At 39.6% G+C, this 19,959-nt stretch overlaps 1 protein-coding gene across 11 annotated transcripts in view; it reads right to left on the bottom strand.

Moving 5' to 3' along the window:
- Positions 1-1,527: 1,527 nt before the first annotated feature.
- The window catches only part of LOC142138751 (mitogen-activated protein kinase 14), a 138,803-nt gene continuing 120,371 nt past the window's right edge, over positions 1,528-19,959 (bottom strand). For 9 of the 11 annotated variants that reach the window (XM_075195666.1, XM_075195665.1, XM_075195674.1 and 6 more), the window contains one exon: positions 1,528-3,579. In XM_075195666.1, the coding sequence (XP_075051767.1) occupies positions 3,395-3,579 (185 nt within the window). In that variant the 3' untranslated portion in view covers positions 1,528-3,394. Of the gene's footprint in view, positions 3,580-18,951; positions 19,665-19,959 lie in introns of those variants that run through there. The other 2 variants (XR_012688107.1, XM_075195672.1) reach the window with 2 other exon arrangements.

Raw genomic sequence — 19,959 nt, forward strand, 5'->3', positions numbered from 1 at the left:
AACATTTTACCCCAAAGACTATACACAGGACACACAGTCACCCCCTAAGTTTAGACGAAGTTTCCTAACCAACAAAGGAAGGGGCCTATTATAGTAAGGGCAGGCAAGATATGGAATTCACTGCCAGGGAAGGTTGTGATGGCAGATTCAATAAATATGTTTAAGAAAGGGTTAGACAGATTTTTAGCGGAAAAGACTATCCAGGATTACGACCGTTAATTAAAATGAAGCATAGCAGTGGATCCAGGGAGAAATTGGACTGCAATATTGGGTCAGGAGGGATTTTACCTTTTCCCTTGTTTTTAAACATGTTTACTTGTATATCAGGAGCCACACTCCCTGAAAAGCAGCTTTGTGTCGATATTTTAAATCCAGGATCAAAATACGTATGCCTACTTCTCCAAGAATTGGAGGCATTATTTATCTTTACCTACTTCTTGCACATCACTATTACTATATCTGTACCTTTGATCAAACTTCTCATTCTTAATTTGTACACCTCCTATTGTACAGTGCCCCCTGCTTTTTATGGGATGCTGAAATGTATTCTACCCATTTTGATCATTATTCTGTGTTCTATAGAACACCATCCTATTAGGTATTTTTTTTTTTACTCAATTGTTGTATTATCAATCAAAAGTGATTTTTCAGGCCTTCTTTTACCAAAATATTGTGGATTACTTCCCATTTGAGAAAATCCATTCTGAAAGTCATCTGTGAATTTGATGCTTTCAAAATTCTATATTGACCACACATTTTGATTACCTGATGCACAATCAAGTTTATCCCTATAATATATCGTTGTTTCCTTATATCCTGGAGTAGATTTATTAAAACTTCTATAAATTAATGGCGTTGCCTATTAGATATTAGGACCAGATTCTAGCTATTATTTTCTATAATGTGTTAGCTTAAAAATAACTAAAATCGGATTAGTTTCTATGGGCAACACTCCGCGTTCTTTTTATAAGTTTTAGTGCAGTGATGGGCAACCTGAAACACTTCAAGGGCCATTAATTTCAGAAATTAGTTAAAACAATACATTTAGGCAGTTCTGTCTGATTTATTGGATCTACATTATGCACTGTACTCTGTGGTAACTGCTATGTTTGTTACATATTCTTTTACTGAAATCTTAATAAAAACCTTTTGAGTTAAAAAAAACCCCCAATACATTTAAACAAAGAAAACACACAGATACATAGTAACATATCAGTAGGCATTTTAAACAAGCACTACAAGATATATAAAAGAAATCTGACAATAAAGCAGGAAGGACCTGGGGCTGTCAGTTGCCTACCACTGTTTTAGTAAATCTATCCATCTATTTTTTCCCTCTCCTGATAATAATTCAGGTCAATACACAGACTGACATGTTTAAAGAGACATAATACTGTCTAAATCATTTTTTGCTCCTTTGTTCCACTATTAAATTCATTAAGGATGAAGAGCATGAATTTAATATATCTAACCAATCTTTTTTTTTCTTTTTTTTTTTCTTTAAGTATGTAATAATGACAAGCCAGATCACTTTTTATTTTTATTTTACCACATCCAAACGGCAAAAAGCCCAAAAAGAACTTACATTCAAATGTGTTACATCTATGGATTTTTACTTTAAAATTAATACAGCATAATAGAGGAATAAGACACTTGGGGCTAGATTTACTAAGCTGCGGGTTTGAAAAAGTGGGGATGTTGCCTATAGCAACCAATCAGATTCTAGCTTTCATTTATTTAGAACCTTCTACAAAATGACAGCTAGAATCTGATTGGTTGCTATAGGCAACATCCCCACTTTTTCAAACTCGCAGCTTAGTAAATCTAGCCCCTGGTGGATTATCAATCCCACAGATTTCATAGATTAAAGATGATGAAATAGAACAATCTGAATCTTCTACAATGCTGTATAAGAAAGTCTGAAAATTAGAAATTTTACAACTAAAGTAGAAAACGCAAGTCTCCATTACAACAATGTTTAGAAGTGCCATTGCCTCATGTAGAGTTGGACAGAAGTCCATTTTTACTTTTGCATACAATGAGCATCTCTGAATTGCACATGAGCACAAAAGATGTGTATTTGTGTGTGTGTTGGGGGAAAGGTTATGACAAGTGTGACGAAACGAGTGTGATAACCCTGTAACTATTCTGTTTCTCAATTCTTACATAATGTGGATTATAGCAAGTACTTTTTATAGCCCTTGCTTTTGTTCCCCAGCTCACCAGACTACAACCACATTGTAAAATTATATGTAGCTAAGGGGACACTGTAGCTCAGTGTAAATATGTATATTGTGTATTGTATATTGATGACTTGCTGTAAGGTTATTCATTGTCTTTAAAGTGAAGCAAGGGGGGTTATGGGTAGAGATCTGGTTGCAAGATGCTGGAGTGGGAGAACTAATTAGTGTCCATTGTTCTCACCAGGCTAGTCCAGACACACCATCTAACAGGGAAGGTTCTGTGGAAGTACAGCTCATCTTCACTGCCCTCTCCAACCCCCCCTAGTCCAGCACTGACCAATGGTTTAGAAGAATAGACTCAGGGGGCAAAAAAAGCAAAAACCTACAGACACCTTGGAAAAAATTCTCTACTAAAAATAATTACCAGTAAATAAATTCACCACTAAACTCTTAATTACTGGTGTCATTTTCCATCTTACAGCTGCTGCTCTATTTAATTGTTTTTAAGGTGTCCCAATGCCACCAATTTCCTCGTTATATCTACCTTTCATTTAATTGTGTGTTTTGAGTGCGGAGTGACACTTTTTTTTCAGCTCCAAATGTGTTAATATCCAGCCTCCAGTAACAGCTCAGGCCCAGATCCAGCGGGCAAGCTTGTTTAAAGAAAGGTCTTATTGAAGTGTTCTGAGCTCCACTGTCTGCATTTCATCTGCAGGTCTTTTTCCAGGAGGATGAACGTCATTAAAGCAATTCTTCATGGAGAGACTATGCGGCTTGTGTCAATTATAACCTCAGAGATAAGACATTCCGTCAGGACTGTCAACGCTTAACTTCAGCTCAAACAACTGGTCCATGGGCGAGCCAGATGTCCACTATATCAGACTATGCAAGTGAAATATGTGGAAGGAAAGTTGGAAAGTCCTTCTGTCTCAAGAATATTAAGCCTCTCATCAAATCTATGAATAAGATTTTATGGTTGCATCTGCAGGGTGTGAACTGACTGAGGACTATAAGATATCAAGAGGGCTCATGTTAAGGCAATTCTTGTCCTTGAAACCAAGTACCTTCAGATATCGTATGTATCCTATACTGATCGATCAGGAGTCCAGAAATCATGACATACGCAATTGAGGTCAAGATAAACCGCACTGATGTGTCTTTAATCAAAGAGCATTTTTATAGTCAGATCACAAAGCAAAAAATTCTGTTGATTATTGCAAAAAAGCACTTATCCTATAACATGTCCATATATTAAATTGTTTATCACTTGTGTGCAGAAACACCTCCCAATTGTGGTCGGAACAGTTAGAACATCTTATGGGTGTAACATGTTGTGATATGTCTGATCTCGCATCTTGACTGCAGGGGTAGATGTTATCACCTTTCAGGCTTGTTCCTGTAACAGAGATCTTATCACATTCTTGTCACCAAACTTGAGTTGCTTATAACTGTATTTTTTCTATTTAAGATATCTGTGCATAAATATAAGAAATCATATATCTGAATACATATATTTCAACACACACAATATTTTATAAGGAATTGGATCACACATTATTCCCTGACACTCATATTAAAGCTCGAGTTCATGCAGGTCACGGATTGTCATCAGAAGGCTAGAGCCATAAAGAATTGCCTAAAGAAGGTAAAAGACACATTGTATAAGAGCAAACCTAGAGAGGCCAATCATTGATTCTTTACAAATAATGTTCCTGGCAAACATATTGCACAAGGATCCAAGGACTCCCTCAAGATTAATCTGACCTCTATACAGGAAACAAGAGTATGTTTTTACCACAGCCTCACAGGAGACAGCAAGACTAGCCAGAAAACAGTATAGTTCAGTGAGGGAATACTAGCATCATGACAACTGGAGATCTGGCTCTGGAGCCCTTTGCTAACAAAGTGAAGTGAAGTGCAGCCATGACAAGTCCTTATGAAGGTGCACCCATTCAGCAGCAAGGTAGAAAATGCTTAGGGAAATTTTGGGCTCACTGGGTGGTAGCAACATTTTTACAGAGCTATTACCTAGAATTTATCAAAATCCTGCATATAGACTTATTTGTGACTTCCAAGACACTTTGGGTACAAAAAAATGGGACAAACCTTAAAATCAATCATCCAGGACAAAGTGGTCATGGAGCACCTACAAAAAGACCAAAAGTTTCAGATGAAGGCAGTCTCAGGGGAATACTGATCCATCCTCAATCTTCTTATAGTTAGATCACTTTGCAAGTCATTAAGGACCATTGCTCATGGTCTATTCCTGGAAACTGGCAGGCAGAAATAAATCTTCAAGATGCCCACTTGTATAACACTATTTCCAAGTCACAAGATATTCCTACATTTCAAATACTGGGCTGTCAATTTCAATATAGATCCTAATAGTTTAGCTACCATAGGTTAAAAGCGTTCTAGGTGCTTGCATATCTGGATAACCTATTGCTAAAGGACCCAAATCAGGATGCTTTGGGGAAACGCATACAAGTGACATTGTTCCAGGGCAGAATTGCATCTGCGTGAACCGTCTGCAATCGTTATTCTAAGTGTAAGAATGTCAGGGCTGGTATTCTTAGCAGGCACCAAATTCTGTATGACAAACAGAGCCACAATCAGACCATCTTTAATCCAATTCAGTAGAAATGGGGGCGTCTTTCAATAGATCATATGGCAACATCTCAGAATATTATGCAAGCACCTGGACCATTGATCAAGATGCTTTTGTGACACTAATCAGCAGCAGTTGAGTGCAGGTCAGTCCCAAGTGCGAGAAAGTCACAACTTGATTTTCCAGTGTTAGGGGCAGAGATGTGGCATCTACTGCTACTCAGCGAAACAGCAGAAGCATACAAGATAAATGATACAGTACTGTTTCGACTTGCATTCTACTTGTAGTACCACTGCCCACCAAAGGAGCCACTGTGCTGCTTTGATTATTTTCCTTGATTACTGGGAGTTGTATTACCTGCATGAGGCCTATATGAACCTGCCTGCTTCAAACCGTCTGGGCCAGATCATCAGGTCATTGCTGTGAGCATTCCCTGTGCTCAGCTGCAGTTTGCACTATCAAAAGCCCAGCTTCTATCTACTACTGCCGTTACCTGTGTACTGGACTTCTGCATCTATACCCATTGTACATGGTACTTGTAGTTCCACGCTGCCTGTTGAAATCTACTATTGTTGTTACCTGTGTACTAGACTTCTGCATCTACAACCATTGTACATGGTACTTGTAGTTCCACGCTGCCTGTTGAAATCTACTATTGCTGTTACCTGTGTACTGGACTTCTGCATCTACAACCATTATACCTGGTACTAGTAGTTCCATGCTGTATGCTGAAGCTACCTGTTGTTTCCCATCTGCACACTGAACTGTCTTGTGAATTGTCTACTTCATCTGTGTTCATATTGATTGGCTCAAGTACCTCTCTGCTCTGCTGTCTGTATTCTATACTGAACTGCAATCAAGTTACCTTGTCATCTGTGTTTCTTAATAAAGTCATTATAACCACTTACCCCCTCTCCGTGGTCATACCTGGGAAATCCATGACAAGTACCTGTATGATATCCAGACCAGTTTACTCACATTGTCTTGCCAATAAAATACAGCATTAGCAAATTTTGACAAGCATTTTCAGACTATAAGCAGCAGAAAATCATTGTGATGTGTTTTCCAGTATTCTGCTCTGACCTGTGCCTTATGATGCTCATGCAAAGTGCAATAGCACGTGGATCAATAAACCTAATGCCTACAGTATTTTGAAAGTTGTATTTTCACAAAACATTCCATCCTGAATGCGCTTTGAGAAGATCATCTAAAACCACTTGTATGAATTAACAGTTGGAGTGCTGAGCTGTATCATCTTTAATGGTGCTTTTACAAATCTTTCATTTTACATGCTCGTGATCAGTATTTTTTTTTTTATCCTTTAACCTGTTATCTCAGAGTCTGATGTACTTCAGTTAGTGGCACATCTAAATGATTAAAGTGCCAATATTTGTATTTCAATAATGTAGCTTCTCCTCAGTAATCTCATATCTGCACAAACATAACATCTATTTACTAGCCATGTATATTTCCAGATATTGATTTTAATGTGTACAATGACATGACCGTTTCAGGTACTTGGAAGACAACCACTGAAAAATGAACCTTGTACAATGGCACTCATAGTGGTACCCTGATTTAATTTGACTTGTAATGATCTTGTTCACAGCACTTTAAATGTCAGCCAAATAGCTTGTCAACCAAGAATGCAGATGGATATGCACTTTGTGTCGTTACTAATGCAGAATAAATGTTCTGCTATGTATATCTTGTTTATTGGGATGGCTACTTCATGCCAAGACAGGTGGTGTTCTCTTCACCAAGCTGGGTTCATTGCCTTGGGCGTATCACGCAACAACTCCTGAATTTATCTAAAATAAGCCCTTAAGGATTATCAGGCTCAATTCACTAAAGTGGGTACATGCAATGTAAACTCAGTGTTAAATCTGAGGAATTTGTCATGTGCTAAAATTTCATAAAATAATTATATACAACCAGGCATGTAATACACAAACATTAAATATTACTCAAGTCATGTCCCAAAGAAAATAATTATAATGTTTCATTGTAAACTCATTACCATTTATAAGAGGATTTTTTAAATCAAATAATTTTTTATTTGCTTTTTGAACACATACAAAACAGAAAGAAAACAAACAGTCACAAATAAACATGATCTCGTTTCTCCATAATGCTCTACAAATTATAATTGGCTTTCACAAATATGGAAAAGAAATTCACATTAACAACTTTTAGACAGTTTTTCCCATGATATGTCATAATATCACAGAAGAAAGAGGTATTGTGACTCGCCACAAATGCATTTTTTGGCAAAAGGTAAAAAGATGCAACAACAAAAGAAGGTCAAGCATTGGAATAATAGAAAATCACGATAAATTCCCCAACATTTCACATGGAACAGATCATCCAGAGAAATCTCCCCTACCTTTAATGGGTGAATTACTCAGAAGATATCAAGTCATTCGAGCAGGCTCTGTATCTAAACATATACGATCTGGACCATATTTTATGATATTTTGATTTAGCTTTTCTACCTGTGTACACATATCTCTCATGTTGTACAGTGTATCCAGCGCTCTCCGCTTATAGAAGTCGGGTGAGACAAGAGCTAGCCAAGTCCTAGAAACTACCACCTTGGCAAGTGTTAACAGATAAATATACAGCTGCTCATGTTTTTAACTTAAGTCTTCTAGGAGATACCATATAGACAACATTTAGGATTCATGGGGCGGAGGGGTATTAAGAACACATTCCCAAACTTCTGACCAGAAGTTATTTACAACCGGACAGTCCCATATCATATGCCAGAAATCAGCAGAAGAACAGCATTTTGGACAAGACGAATCAGCTCTTCGGCCCATATGGTGTAAACTAATAGGGGTAAGATATACTCTATACAATATATATAGGTGCATTTGCTGATAGCGAAGGCAGGAAGTGGCGCTGCGGAGACTCTTAAGCATATGAGACCATTCTTCGTCTAATAGGGGGCCCAAATCAACCTTCGCTTTCAGCAAAACTAAATCATTCGAGGCAATTGAATAGTTAAGTTCTAGATAGAATTTGGATATAGTGTTTCTAGTACCCACCCGCTGCAGTAAACTCTTGAGCGGGGATACCTGAATTAATGGAGAGAAGACAGAAAACTGAGGGCCTGAGTCATTAAGGAGAGCAAAGCATAAAAAAGGGATAACATTTGCACCTGGGCAAAACCATGTTACATTGGAGGGGGAGGTAAATTTAAAATGTGGGGACAGATTCATAGTTGGGGTAGGACATGTCCTAGATCAACTTTAAATTTCAGTGTAATAATAAAGCTATCAAGTATTTGTGTGCTAGATGAAAAAACAGCCAGTATTTATCTTATGTGCAAAATAATAAACTAATTTGCATCCCTTTCATTGTAACATGGTTTGCCCCAGAGAACATTTACTCCTTTTTTGCCTTAATGACTCAGGCCCTGAGTGTTAAGAGAGTGTCTTAGTTGTAAGTAGCAGTAAAACGCAGAATTAGGAATTCCATTCTCCTGCGACAGATGCGTAAAGGTTTTCAAATGAACCTGAGTCATACAACTGCCCAATATTCACAATACCACATCGACAACAATTATTATATTTTTATGCAGTTTGTTAAGTTCTGGGAAGGAAGGATTATGCCATAAAGGGATAAAAGGATCAAAGCCCTTTCCTCCCATTATAGCATTCGATGTACGCCGAATCTCAACAGCCTGTTTAACTATTGGAGCCACCTGGCTGGAATATTTCCCCATAAGCAATACATCCATGGGTAATAAGAGCACCTTACCAGCAGCATAAAACTTCGCCTGCTCACCTTGAAACCCCAAAAAGTCTATAGGGCATTGGGTTCCCATCCAGCTAATCAAATGGATAAGTTGTGCTGCATAATAGTATAAACAAAGATTTGGAAAAGCTAGTCCTCCATCACCTTTGGACCAACATAATGCAGCCAATCGGAGGACGGGCCCTACACTCTCGCCGCACAAATAAAGAGATGAGCCTATCTATCTTATGGAATATCACCCTAGTGAGATATACTGCAGAGTGTTGGAGAATGTATAAAAATTTTGGTTGTATAACCATCTTCAATAAATTGATCCTGCCCGTGACCGTAAGTCTCTTCCACATATTTTTTTTTTTTTAAAGTGTTCTACAATCGGATTAATATTAAGGAACACAAATTCACTGGCAAGTTTGGATATCCAGAGCCCCTAAATACCTGAAACATTTGGTCCACTTAAGGGTATGCCTATTCTCATTGTCAGGGGGTATCACACCATGAGGCGGGAATATATAGAATTTGTCCCAGTTAATCAGCAGACCCGAAAATAGCCCAAACTGATTGACCACCTCTAAAAGGTAGTCCAGTGAGGCATCAGAGTCAGAAAGAAACAGTAACATGTCGCCAGCATAGAGAGCTATAGTGTCCCGAGTCTCCCCCACTGGAAGCCCAACAATACAAGGATGGTCTCTAATCAAACAGGCCAGGGGTTCTATAGCCAATGCGAATAAAGCTGGAGACAAGGGGCAAGCTTTTCTAGTCCCTCGTCCCAATATAAAAGAAGGGGAAGTGTGTCCATATACTGACTCTTGCCGCCGGTTCTGAATACAACTGAATCCACCTAATAAACTCAGTCCCCAGCCCAAATCTATGCAACACCTCCCAAAGGTATTCCCACTTGGCCAAGTAGAAGGCCTTGGCAGCATCCAAAGACACCACCACTGCCCCCTCAGCCGAGTGAGACAGCTGTAGGTGAGTGTAGAGACGGCACAAATTTGAAACAGTAGATTTAGCGGGCATAAACCCCGTTTGGTCAGGGTGAACTCAGAAACGACAGAATTTAATCTGGAAACAAGAATTTTGGCTAATATTTTAACATCACTACAGAGGAGAGAGATGGGTCTATAGGATTCGGAAAAAAGGAGATCCCTCCCTGCCTTCGACATTGAGGGTGGTGGTAAGGAACCCAATTCATAGACGTTATTAAAAGCATCCAGAAACAGTGGGACAAAAAAAGTTTTAAATTTCTTATCTAACTCTATAGGAAGGCTATCAATTCCTTGAGCCTTATGGTTGGGAAACAAGGATATAGCTGCTTCTATTTCTTCCACTGTAAGAGGTGCATTCAAAACAGAAGCCAAATCCCGGGAGAGACACAGTAATTTAATGGAGTTTAAGTAAGTTGCTAATTGAGTATGCGAGTATTGTATTCTAGAGGAATAAGTATCCCTATAATACTGAAAAAACTTGTCGACAATCTCAGCTCCCCTAAAGATTTGTACATGTTGGTTATTGTAAATTGCTGGGATAAATCTGGTAGACTGTTGCTCCCTTGCAAAACATGCTAGATAGCTACCTCCCATATGAGCCTCTGAGTATTGTCGGTGTTGTGAAAATAGGAGGCGATGTTTTGAGTTGTCAAAGAGATAATCCCTCCACTTTAGCTGTGCCTGCAACCATTGGAGATGGTCCTCAAGTGTATGTGTAGTAATATACAAACACTCCAAATCCCTATACCTCTGGTGCCAGAAATATTTTTAATCAGTGTCCCCCTTAGAAAAGCCTTGAACGTATACAAAATGATATCAGTAGCTGACAACAAGTTATTATCCACAAAGTATCCTTTCCAAAGGTCTGTAAGGATCACCCCAGTCCCCATCGTACCCAACCAAAGAGGGTTTAATTTCCAAAATCTCACCCCTCTATCATTCGTCAGGTCAATATATACCAAGGCTGGAGAATTATCCGAAATGCCCCTGGGAAGGTATTCAATTTCGGTGACAAATGGTGATAAAGATAGGGAGGGTAAAATCAAATCAATTCTCAACATGATGTGATAACTGGTTGATTGGCAGGAGAATTGCTGTTTAATAGGATTTCTACACCTCCAAACATCAACCAGGCCACTCTCCTCCACAAGGCGAGAAAAAGGTAGGACCACCTGGGAGAGGTACAACTGACTCACGCCATCTATCCAATTCTGTGTGAAGAACGTTATTAAAATACTCCAGACACACCACCGGAGCAACCGGAGCGAGTGCCATGAAAGTGGAAGCCTTACACAAAATATCCTTATTATAAGGAGGCGGGATATAAATTGCCAATATTACAAGAGGGGAAAAGTTAACAACCGCCCTTAGGAATACATATCTCGCATAAGGGTCAAGCTTGACATGTTCTACAGTAAAAGTTAAAGATTTCTTGACTAGTATAGAAACTCCTATGGAATTAGCAGTGTGTGTAGATTGATATGCCCACCCTACCCATTGACGCTTTAGAGCCAGAACCTTACTACCATAAAGATTTGTCTCTATTAGACAGGGTATATCTACATTATACTTTCAAAGCTGGCATAACACAAGGGAGCGCTTAACCTTGTCATTCAAACCTCCGGTGTTCCAGGTCAGCAGACGAAGCTCCCCCCCAATCTGATTACTTACAGCCATGCAGGGTCATACAATATACGAAAGTACCGGATATATGATAGTAGGAAAGAGAAAACTGCTGGAGAGAAGAGTCTGGAGACCCGTTCCGTGCATAGTGAAAATTAGACAATTACCTGAATTATAAGTGAATATAAAATCACTGTGGTGGAAACATAAAAGACAACAGTGAAACAAAATACAATAAGTTGAGTACATTTCAACAAACCCCTAAAACTGCAACTACGAAAAAGAGAAGATTATAAGAAACCCCCTCCCTTAAACAGCCACAAAGTGGAGGGGCTGTACAATTTTTGCCTATACCTAGCACGAATCCTCCTAAGATTATGTTGTAACTTGGACAAAGCTTCTGATCCTAATATATAAAAGAAAAACAATAGGACATATTCCACTCTTATAGATAGTAAGGCATATTGACATTAAGTATTTCAACTGTAACAAGCTCCCAATCATAATAACAATATTAAGACACATTTCTTGCTCTCTCTGGTGTAGATCTCTCCAAACATGCCATAGACTCTTGCGGAGTAGAAAAGAAATGGTGTCGGCCCTGTGCCTCCACCCGAAGTCTGGCTGGGAACAACATAGAATGAGGTAAGTCCAGATCCCGCAATTTTTGTTTAACTGAAGTAAATTGAGCTCTGGATTTCTGGACATCTAATGCGAAGTCTGGAAATACCGAGACTGTGGTGTTATCAAACTTTAAAGGGCCTTTTTGACGCATCAGTCTAAGGACTGCATCCCTATCCGTGAAGTGAAGGAGTTTTGCTATAAATGTCCTTGACTGCGCACCAGGTGGAGGTGCCTGAGGTGAAAGACGATGTGCCCTCCACTGCAAATTGTTGAGAAAAGCCTCACAACTGAATTGCTCAATCAGCCAGGATTCCAGAAACTGTTCCAGAGTAGATCCTTCTGCACGTTCCGGCAGACCGACGAACCAGAGATTGGTGGATCTAGAGGGCCATCTGAGACGCAGCAATTTGGTTTTACATTGGGCGACCTGTGAAGCAAGACTCCGTAGCACCCCTTTCACAGGTGCCGAAGCATCTTCCAGAGTAGAGATACGATTTTCGGTCTCTCCAAACCACTCTCTTATTTTCTGAACTTCACCAATTTTGTCAGTAACTCTTTTTTCGGAGGCCGTAATGGCGGATAACTGTTGAATGGATGATGGATACACCTGGTCCTGCTTGTTAGCACTAGATGAGGTTTGAGATTCACATGTTGGAGCCTGGACCTCCCCAACCTGCGTGGAGGAAGACTGGCATGCAAAGCGCTCAAGTCTTGTCGCGGTCGTCTGACCATATTTTCCCATTTTGGTGCGATACTTTAAGGAACAAAGTCAGAGATTATTTCTGCATCTACTGCACGTGCTCCTTCGGTCAAAATATTCTTAAGTAAAGTTCAACTCAACACCTCGAATGGTACAAATAATCCCAGCTGCTTATTGGCCCTAATATTTTGTATACAGCAGATAAGACTGTTGCAGTATCGTGCAGCAGCAATAAAGAAATTTCCTTTGTAGATAATTATTGCTGTGAATACCCAATGTTGTAGAACTTTATTAAGCAGAGACTCAGAGCTATATTAACAGAAGGATATTCACTAGATGCCGCTAGAACTTGTCTGGGAACAAGAAGCACTGTACACATGCCTTTACTCACTGATCATTGAGCTGCACATCAGCTTACCAGCCACTTCAATGATTTAAGACTAGATTTCTGAATCAGCCCAATATTTTGTCTGTGATTTTCAAAAACAGCCCGCAACTTCAGGATGCAAAGGAGACGGCCTCCACAGGTTCAGAGCCTGCGAAATGATAGCACCGCACAGTGCAGCTAGTCCGACAACAACATTCACTGCAAGAACTTATGGAGGTAACTTGCTGGATTACTTTACTCATTATCAGGCTTCTTGCGCCCTCAAGGCAGGAGACATTAGTTTGGCGAAGGCCGTGATTGCGGCGACTCCGCAACTCAGAACATTGCGCGTTACCCTGGTAAGTGTTGATATATATTATAGAGCAACCCCTTCGGATCTCTCTACAGTTACAATGCACTTAAAGACTTTAGGGCGACATCGAGTTAACCGCTCCACCAACCCGGATCTTGCACAAATTTAGCTCCCGGCTTGTGAGAGAGAAGAAGGCTCCTATCAGCATGCAGACTGAACAGTCGATTTGGAGCAAGCATACAACTAGAAGATCACTAAATACGTGGTCCACCCTATGCAGCTTGTCCTCTCATGGGAATAGAAGCACTTTGGATAGCGGAGGCCAGCTACAATCATAATATTAAGACGGATGATTGAGGACAGTACCAGTTATTTTACAAGTTTCAACATTCATGTGTGGCCATGCAACTTTTTGAATCTTTAACATCTAAAATGATGCACAATGTAGATAGTATATATCATCATCAATTTATTTATATAGCGCCACTAAATCCGCAGTGCTGTACAGAGAACTCACTCACATCAAAAGGACCAGTTGACATCAGGTCAGTGATTCTCTCATTAATACAGGTGAGATTATTGACCAGGACAAGGCTGGAGACCACTCCTGTCATGCTGATTGAGTTAGAACAACAGACTGGAAGCTTTGAAAGGAGAGCGGTGCTTGAAATCATTGTTCTTCCTATGTTAACCATGTTATCTACACGGAAACACGTGCAGTCAACATTGCTTTGCACAAAAAGGGCTTCACATGCAAGGATAATGCTTCTAGTAAGACTGCACCTAAATCAACCATTTATCGGATCATCAAGAACTTCAAGGAGAGAGGTTCAATAGCTGTGAAGAAGTCTTTAGGACGCCCAAGAACACCCAGCAAGCACCAGACCGTCTACTAAAGCTGATTCGGGATCGGGGCACTACCTCAGGAATAGCAGCAGACAGGTGTGAGTGCATCTGCACGCACATTGAGGCGAAGACTTTTGGAAGATGTCCTGGTGTTAAGAAGGCCAGCAAAGAAGCCACTTCTCTCAAGGAAAAAGAATCAGGGACTGACTGATATTCTGCGAAAGGTACAGGGATTGGACTGCTGAGGACTGGGGTAAAGTCATTTTCTCTGATGAATCCCCTTTCAGATTGTTTGGGCATCTGGAAAAACAGTTGTCTGGAGAAGGAAAGGTGAGCGCTACCATCAGTCTTGTGCAATGCCAACAGTAAAGCACCCTGAGACCATTCATGTGTGGGGTTGTCTCGGTCAGATTGTTTGGGGCATCTGGAAAAACCATTCAAGTGTAGGGTTGCTTCTCGGCTAAGGGAGTGGGCTCACTCACAATTTTGCCTAAAAACACAGCCATGAATAAAGAATGGTACAAAAAGATCCTCCAAGAGCAACTTCTCCCAACCATCCAAGAACAGTTTGGTGACGAACAATGCCTTCCCAGCAGGATGGAGCACCTCGCCATAAGGCAAAAGTGATAACCAAGTGGCTCGAGGATTAAAACATCGAAATTTTGGGTGCATGGACAGGAAACTCCCCAGATCATAATCTCATTGAGAACTTGTGGTCAATCACCAAGAGGCGGGTGGAAAAACAAAAATCCAAAAATTCCGACAAACTCCAAGCATTGACAGCATGCCAGGGCGAATTGCAGAATTGTTCAAAAAGAAGGGTCAACACTGCAAATATTGACTCTTTGCATAAACAATGTAATTGTTAATAAAAGCCTTTGACACTTATGAAATGCTTGTAATTTTACTTCAGTATACCATAGCAACATCTGACAAAAAGGTCTAAAAACACTGAAGCAGCAAACTTTGTGAAAACCAAAACTTGTGTCATTCTCAAAACTTTTGTCCATGAGTGTATATTCCCTAACACAGACACACCACCAGACCGAGAGAGACTAAGGGCAATTTAATAGCAGCCAATTATTCTACTAGTATGTTGTTGGAGTATGGGAGGAAACTGGAGCACCCATGCAAACACGACGAGAACATCCAAACTCTACACAGATAAGGCCATGTTTAAGAATCAAACTCATGACCCCAGAGCTTTCAGGCAGAAACGCTAATCACTAAGCCATCGTGCTGCCCAAGAACATGGGGGATGGGGGGGGAAGAGAACTTCCCTTCCCGTGAATGTGATAAAGCCTCATACTCCGAGGTTTAGCTCCTTTCGCCAGCCTTTTCAAGGAGGGCCCGCCTTTAGAGGTCAGACAAGCAGAGGCAGGCCTTCTGGGTTTAGAGGCCTCTCCCATAGAGAAAGGTCCTCAGCTGGTAGCAGGCACCAGGCCAGACTTCCAGGAAAACCAGCAGTCTGACTCTCACACTCCTCGCGACAACGGGAGTGGGGGGGGGATGACTGCGAACAGTGGATAAAATGCTCTCCAGATCCCTGGATTCAGGGAATCATGGCAATGGGATATGTCATAGATCTTTAAGGTCAGGCCCCTCATCGGTTCTTTGCAACTTCATTGCCCCTCGACCAAAACAGAAGGCAAGCAATGTTACACTGTGTAGATTCTCTTCTTCCAGCGGGAGTAATCTGCCTGGTCCCAGAGAATCAGAGACGCCAAGGATTCTGTTCAAATGTCATTTTGGTCTCCAAACTGAACGGTTCCTTCCGTCCCATTTGGAACTCAAGTCTCTAAATCTACACCTAAGAATAAACAGGTTTCGAATGTGAGTCTCTTCCTTCTTCCTGATAAATGGGTTGGAGGAGGGAGAATTCCTGGCGTCCATAGATATTCAGGATGCATATCTGCATGTACCTATATGGGAAGGGCACCAGTCATTACTCCGCTTCACGGTAGGAGCGGGCCATTACCAATTCAGAGCGCTTCCTTTTGGCCTGGCCACAGCGCCCAGAGTATTTACAAAAATCATGGCAGTAATGGCTGCCCGCCACTGATGCCCTATCTTGACAACTTGCTGATCAAAGTCCCCCTCAGATCAGCTTCTTCGTCAGCATTTACACCTTACTTCAGAGACCCTGCAGCTTCACGGTTGGTTGATAAACATCCAGAAGTCGCAGTTGATACCAGTCCAGAGGATGAATTTCTTAGGTTTTATAATGGACACCAGAAGACAGAAAATTTCCCTTCCACAGGACAAGGTTTGCTCGCTACAAGAACTAGTGACCAAGGTACTAGTCAGTCACAAACCTTCCATGCTTATTTGCATGAGGTTACTGGACAAGATGGTCTCGACATTCGAGACGATCCCCTATGGAAGGTTTCACTCAAGATGCTTCCAAGGGGATCTCCTAAAGTAGTGGTCAGGTTCATCTCTCCACATGGAGCACCAGAGGATACTGTTGTCCCCAGAGGCTTGTCTATCACTCAGATGGTGGAAGAGTCAAGAACACCTAAGCATGGGCAGATCCTTTGCCCTGTGCTCCTGGATAATCTTAACAATGGATGCCAGTCTAAAGGGCTGGGATGCAGTGATGCTACATTTGCACCTTCAGAATATTAAAGTTCCCTTCTAATAAATATTCTGGCGTAGAAGGCCATGTTAATGGCTCTCAAAGGGGCTCAGTCCCTAATTCAGGGATTCAAGGAGTCCAGGGCAATGGGCATATCAGCCCAGATATTTTCCTGGGCAGAACAGTTTGTCCCATCTTTAACATCCGTATTCATTACAGGCATTCTAAATTGGGAAGCCGACTTCCTAAGTCGTCACACAGCAATGCCAGGGAAATGGTCGATCCATCCAGAAGTGTTTCAGATATTAGCCTGGAAGTAGGGCCTTCACAGCAGTCGCAAAAGCTGGTTATAGTTAAAAGACAGACAGCCCTTATTTAAAGGCTGAAACAAATCCTAATTCTAAACAATTAATCAGATACCAATTAGTTATGCAACAGCTCCAATTCTGAAACTGGCAGACGCAGCATTACATATCACAAACTGCATAGTCAAACAAATTAAATATACTCAAATACATTAACACATAATATTGTTATAAAACTTGATTATAAGAGAACATCTTTTTCACATAATACAATTAGTATTAGCCAGTATAGGTGACAAAGAATTATCCTATTCATTGATTACGAGAGAAATTGGATTATCAACTAATCTAAAACATAATAAATTATTCATATAAAATAAAAATATGCTACACCTCTCAAATCAAAAATCATATGTCCTCAGCAGTCAACCCACATGTAAAAAAAACCTAAAGAGAAGTTTTGAATCAACTCATGAAAAATAATAACATTCCAGAAAATTACTTTAGTTTAAACAGTTATGGTCCAAGGCCTCATTGGGAACAGAGTGACAAGTTTCAGGATCAAAGATGATTCACCAAGACATAATTTGGTGAATCTATCACCCCTCCTTATTGTAGTAACTATAAATTCTACTCGGGTACATAAACCACATAAGTAGTGTCATAATTAATAAGACCCTTAATCGGGAACTCTGTCCCTAAAAAAACAAGATATGACCCATTTTGATTTATTCACTATATGCTTGCATGTAATACAAATGGACTTATTACAGCGTAAGCACGCGTTTGGTCTTATAGGGATCCATCAGTCACCCAAGGTTATCTTTTTAGATTTTTAACATTGTCTGAGTGAGAATCCTTTTCAGATCCAGATTTTTCTTAAATATAACAGAAGGTCTGTCTTCCAGACCCTTTCATAATATATTATAATTTTTCAGAATACAAAGATTTTTGTTAATTATATTCTTAATCTGACGAGATTTTGTGTTATAGGTAGAAATAAAAAAAGGCCTGTCTCCCATATTTACATTCTTTGTCCTTTTCTTTCCTCTTGTGTTCAAAAGATGATGATCCAAAGTCAATTCTTCTTTTAGAAAGGATTCCGGATACTCCCTATCCTTGAATTTATCCAACATTGCTTTAGTTTGTCTCCTAATATCTACATCTAAAACAATTGCGTCTAAGTCTCCATATTTGACTTTTCGGAATGTTTTTGATCCAAGGGTTATAGTGACCACTCTTAAAATGTAAAAAATTACGCATAACAGGTTTATTGTAATTGGATGTCATTATTCTATTTCCACAAATTGAGAGGGTGATATGCAGGAAATTCACTCTATGGTAATCAAAAGTATGTGTAAATTTAAGATTAAAAGTGTTAAGATTCAAAAAAGAAACAAATTCGTGTGCTAAATCCATACCCCCAATTCCAAATAATAAAAAGGTCATCAATTAAACAGCCGTACAGGACCAGGGTCGCACCGAAAGGACCAATCAGAGACCCTCTTGTCTTGTATATTATTACAGAATATATAATCTATATTATATAAGACAATATACAAATACATAAAACACCCTTTTAAAATGGAGATAAGTAAGAAAATATTAATGTGTCTATTTCCATGGTGGTTACTTCTGCCTCACAGAGCTGGGTTCATGAGTTCAATTCCCGTGTGTGTGTGTTAGGGAATTTACACTGTAAGCTTCAATGTGGCAGGGCTTGATATGAGTTCTCTGTACAGCGCTGTATAATTAGTGGAGCTAGGTAAATAGCCGATAAGTAGTAGGTATATCTTACGCAGAAAAGCAAGTACATATACGCCCAAGGTGCTTGCAGTATAGTATTAGCCTTCATATATGTAATTATATAATTAAATATATAAGTAACACTTCTAGGAAACTTTGCTTGGGAATTTCTGTGTTTCATTAAACTGCTCTCCTTTTGCGCCCAGTTGTACTACAAACGTAAGGTGTTTAAGTTGAGCATAACACAGTTATAGTACAGCTAAAAATTAAATTAAACAGTAAAGAACACCATAGAACAAAACAAAAATGGCACATTTTAAAAATATTATTTATTTGACCAGTACTTATTTATGGCAAATCCATCACAGAGGAGACCAAGAAAATAGCAAAATGTAAGTGAAAATTCTTTATAGCTCCATATAAGTATTTTTTCTTCTTTTAAAGTTCTGTTCATTGTAAACATCTCAATTACATTGTAGGACAAGGACACACAAAATATTGGTAAACTTCAAGAAAATAAGAAGGATTTCATAGCAAAAGGATCAGTACCATACAGATTAATTACTTAAACAAAAAATCAAGATACCACCTTGTAAAATATGACACAACACTCACAAATGTAAAAGTTTGTACATACACTACATATATACAACATTTAAAGCTGTAATCCCAAGTAGCCATGGGATTTGTATTTACTACATTTAAGAGGAATGTGAAGAACCAAGCAGAAGCCACAACTTCTGTTCTTGGATAACATGGAGTTTGAGGCTTCTTATTGGTCCTCTCGTTCACATTTTACTCCACAGTGTCAAACCGCACTGGTATTTTATTAAACAAACTATAGCAACCCTTGAAAAACAGGGTGGAATGGCACCCTGGATAAGGTGAATCTTTAACACTACCTGGGAGTACTGCTTTCAGGTACTTACATTTGTATTTGCTAGATAGTCAACTTCTGTATAGCAGCATCCTTTGAAGCCTTAAAAGAATACTGTATCGTCACTGCAATATAATTCCCTTTATCTAGGTAATGAAAAATGTAAGTGACAGGGTTGACTCAAATATTTAAAGAAGTCTGAACTCTTTATATGCAGAGAGGAAATATTTAATAAATTAAAAGACTAACACTACCCAAAAACAGAAACAAACTTAGGTGGAATTAGGTGACCTAAAATAAAACACAAAGCTTACCAATACTTAGTGGATCCACCAATTCGGCTGTCCTCCTGATGTGTCTTATGGTCCGAGCAGGAGATTCTCTCAAACTTGTCAAAGCTCCATCCCTCCGAACTAGTCATTCATTTGAATGAGAAATTTA

The sequence above is a fragment of the Mixophyes fleayi genome, chromosome 2, assembly GCF_038048845.1.
Source record: "Mixophyes fleayi isolate aMixFle1 chromosome 2, aMixFle1.hap1, whole genome shotgun sequence".
Taxonomy (NCBI): domain Eukaryota; kingdom Metazoa; phylum Chordata; class Amphibia; order Anura; family Limnodynastidae; genus Mixophyes; species Mixophyes fleayi.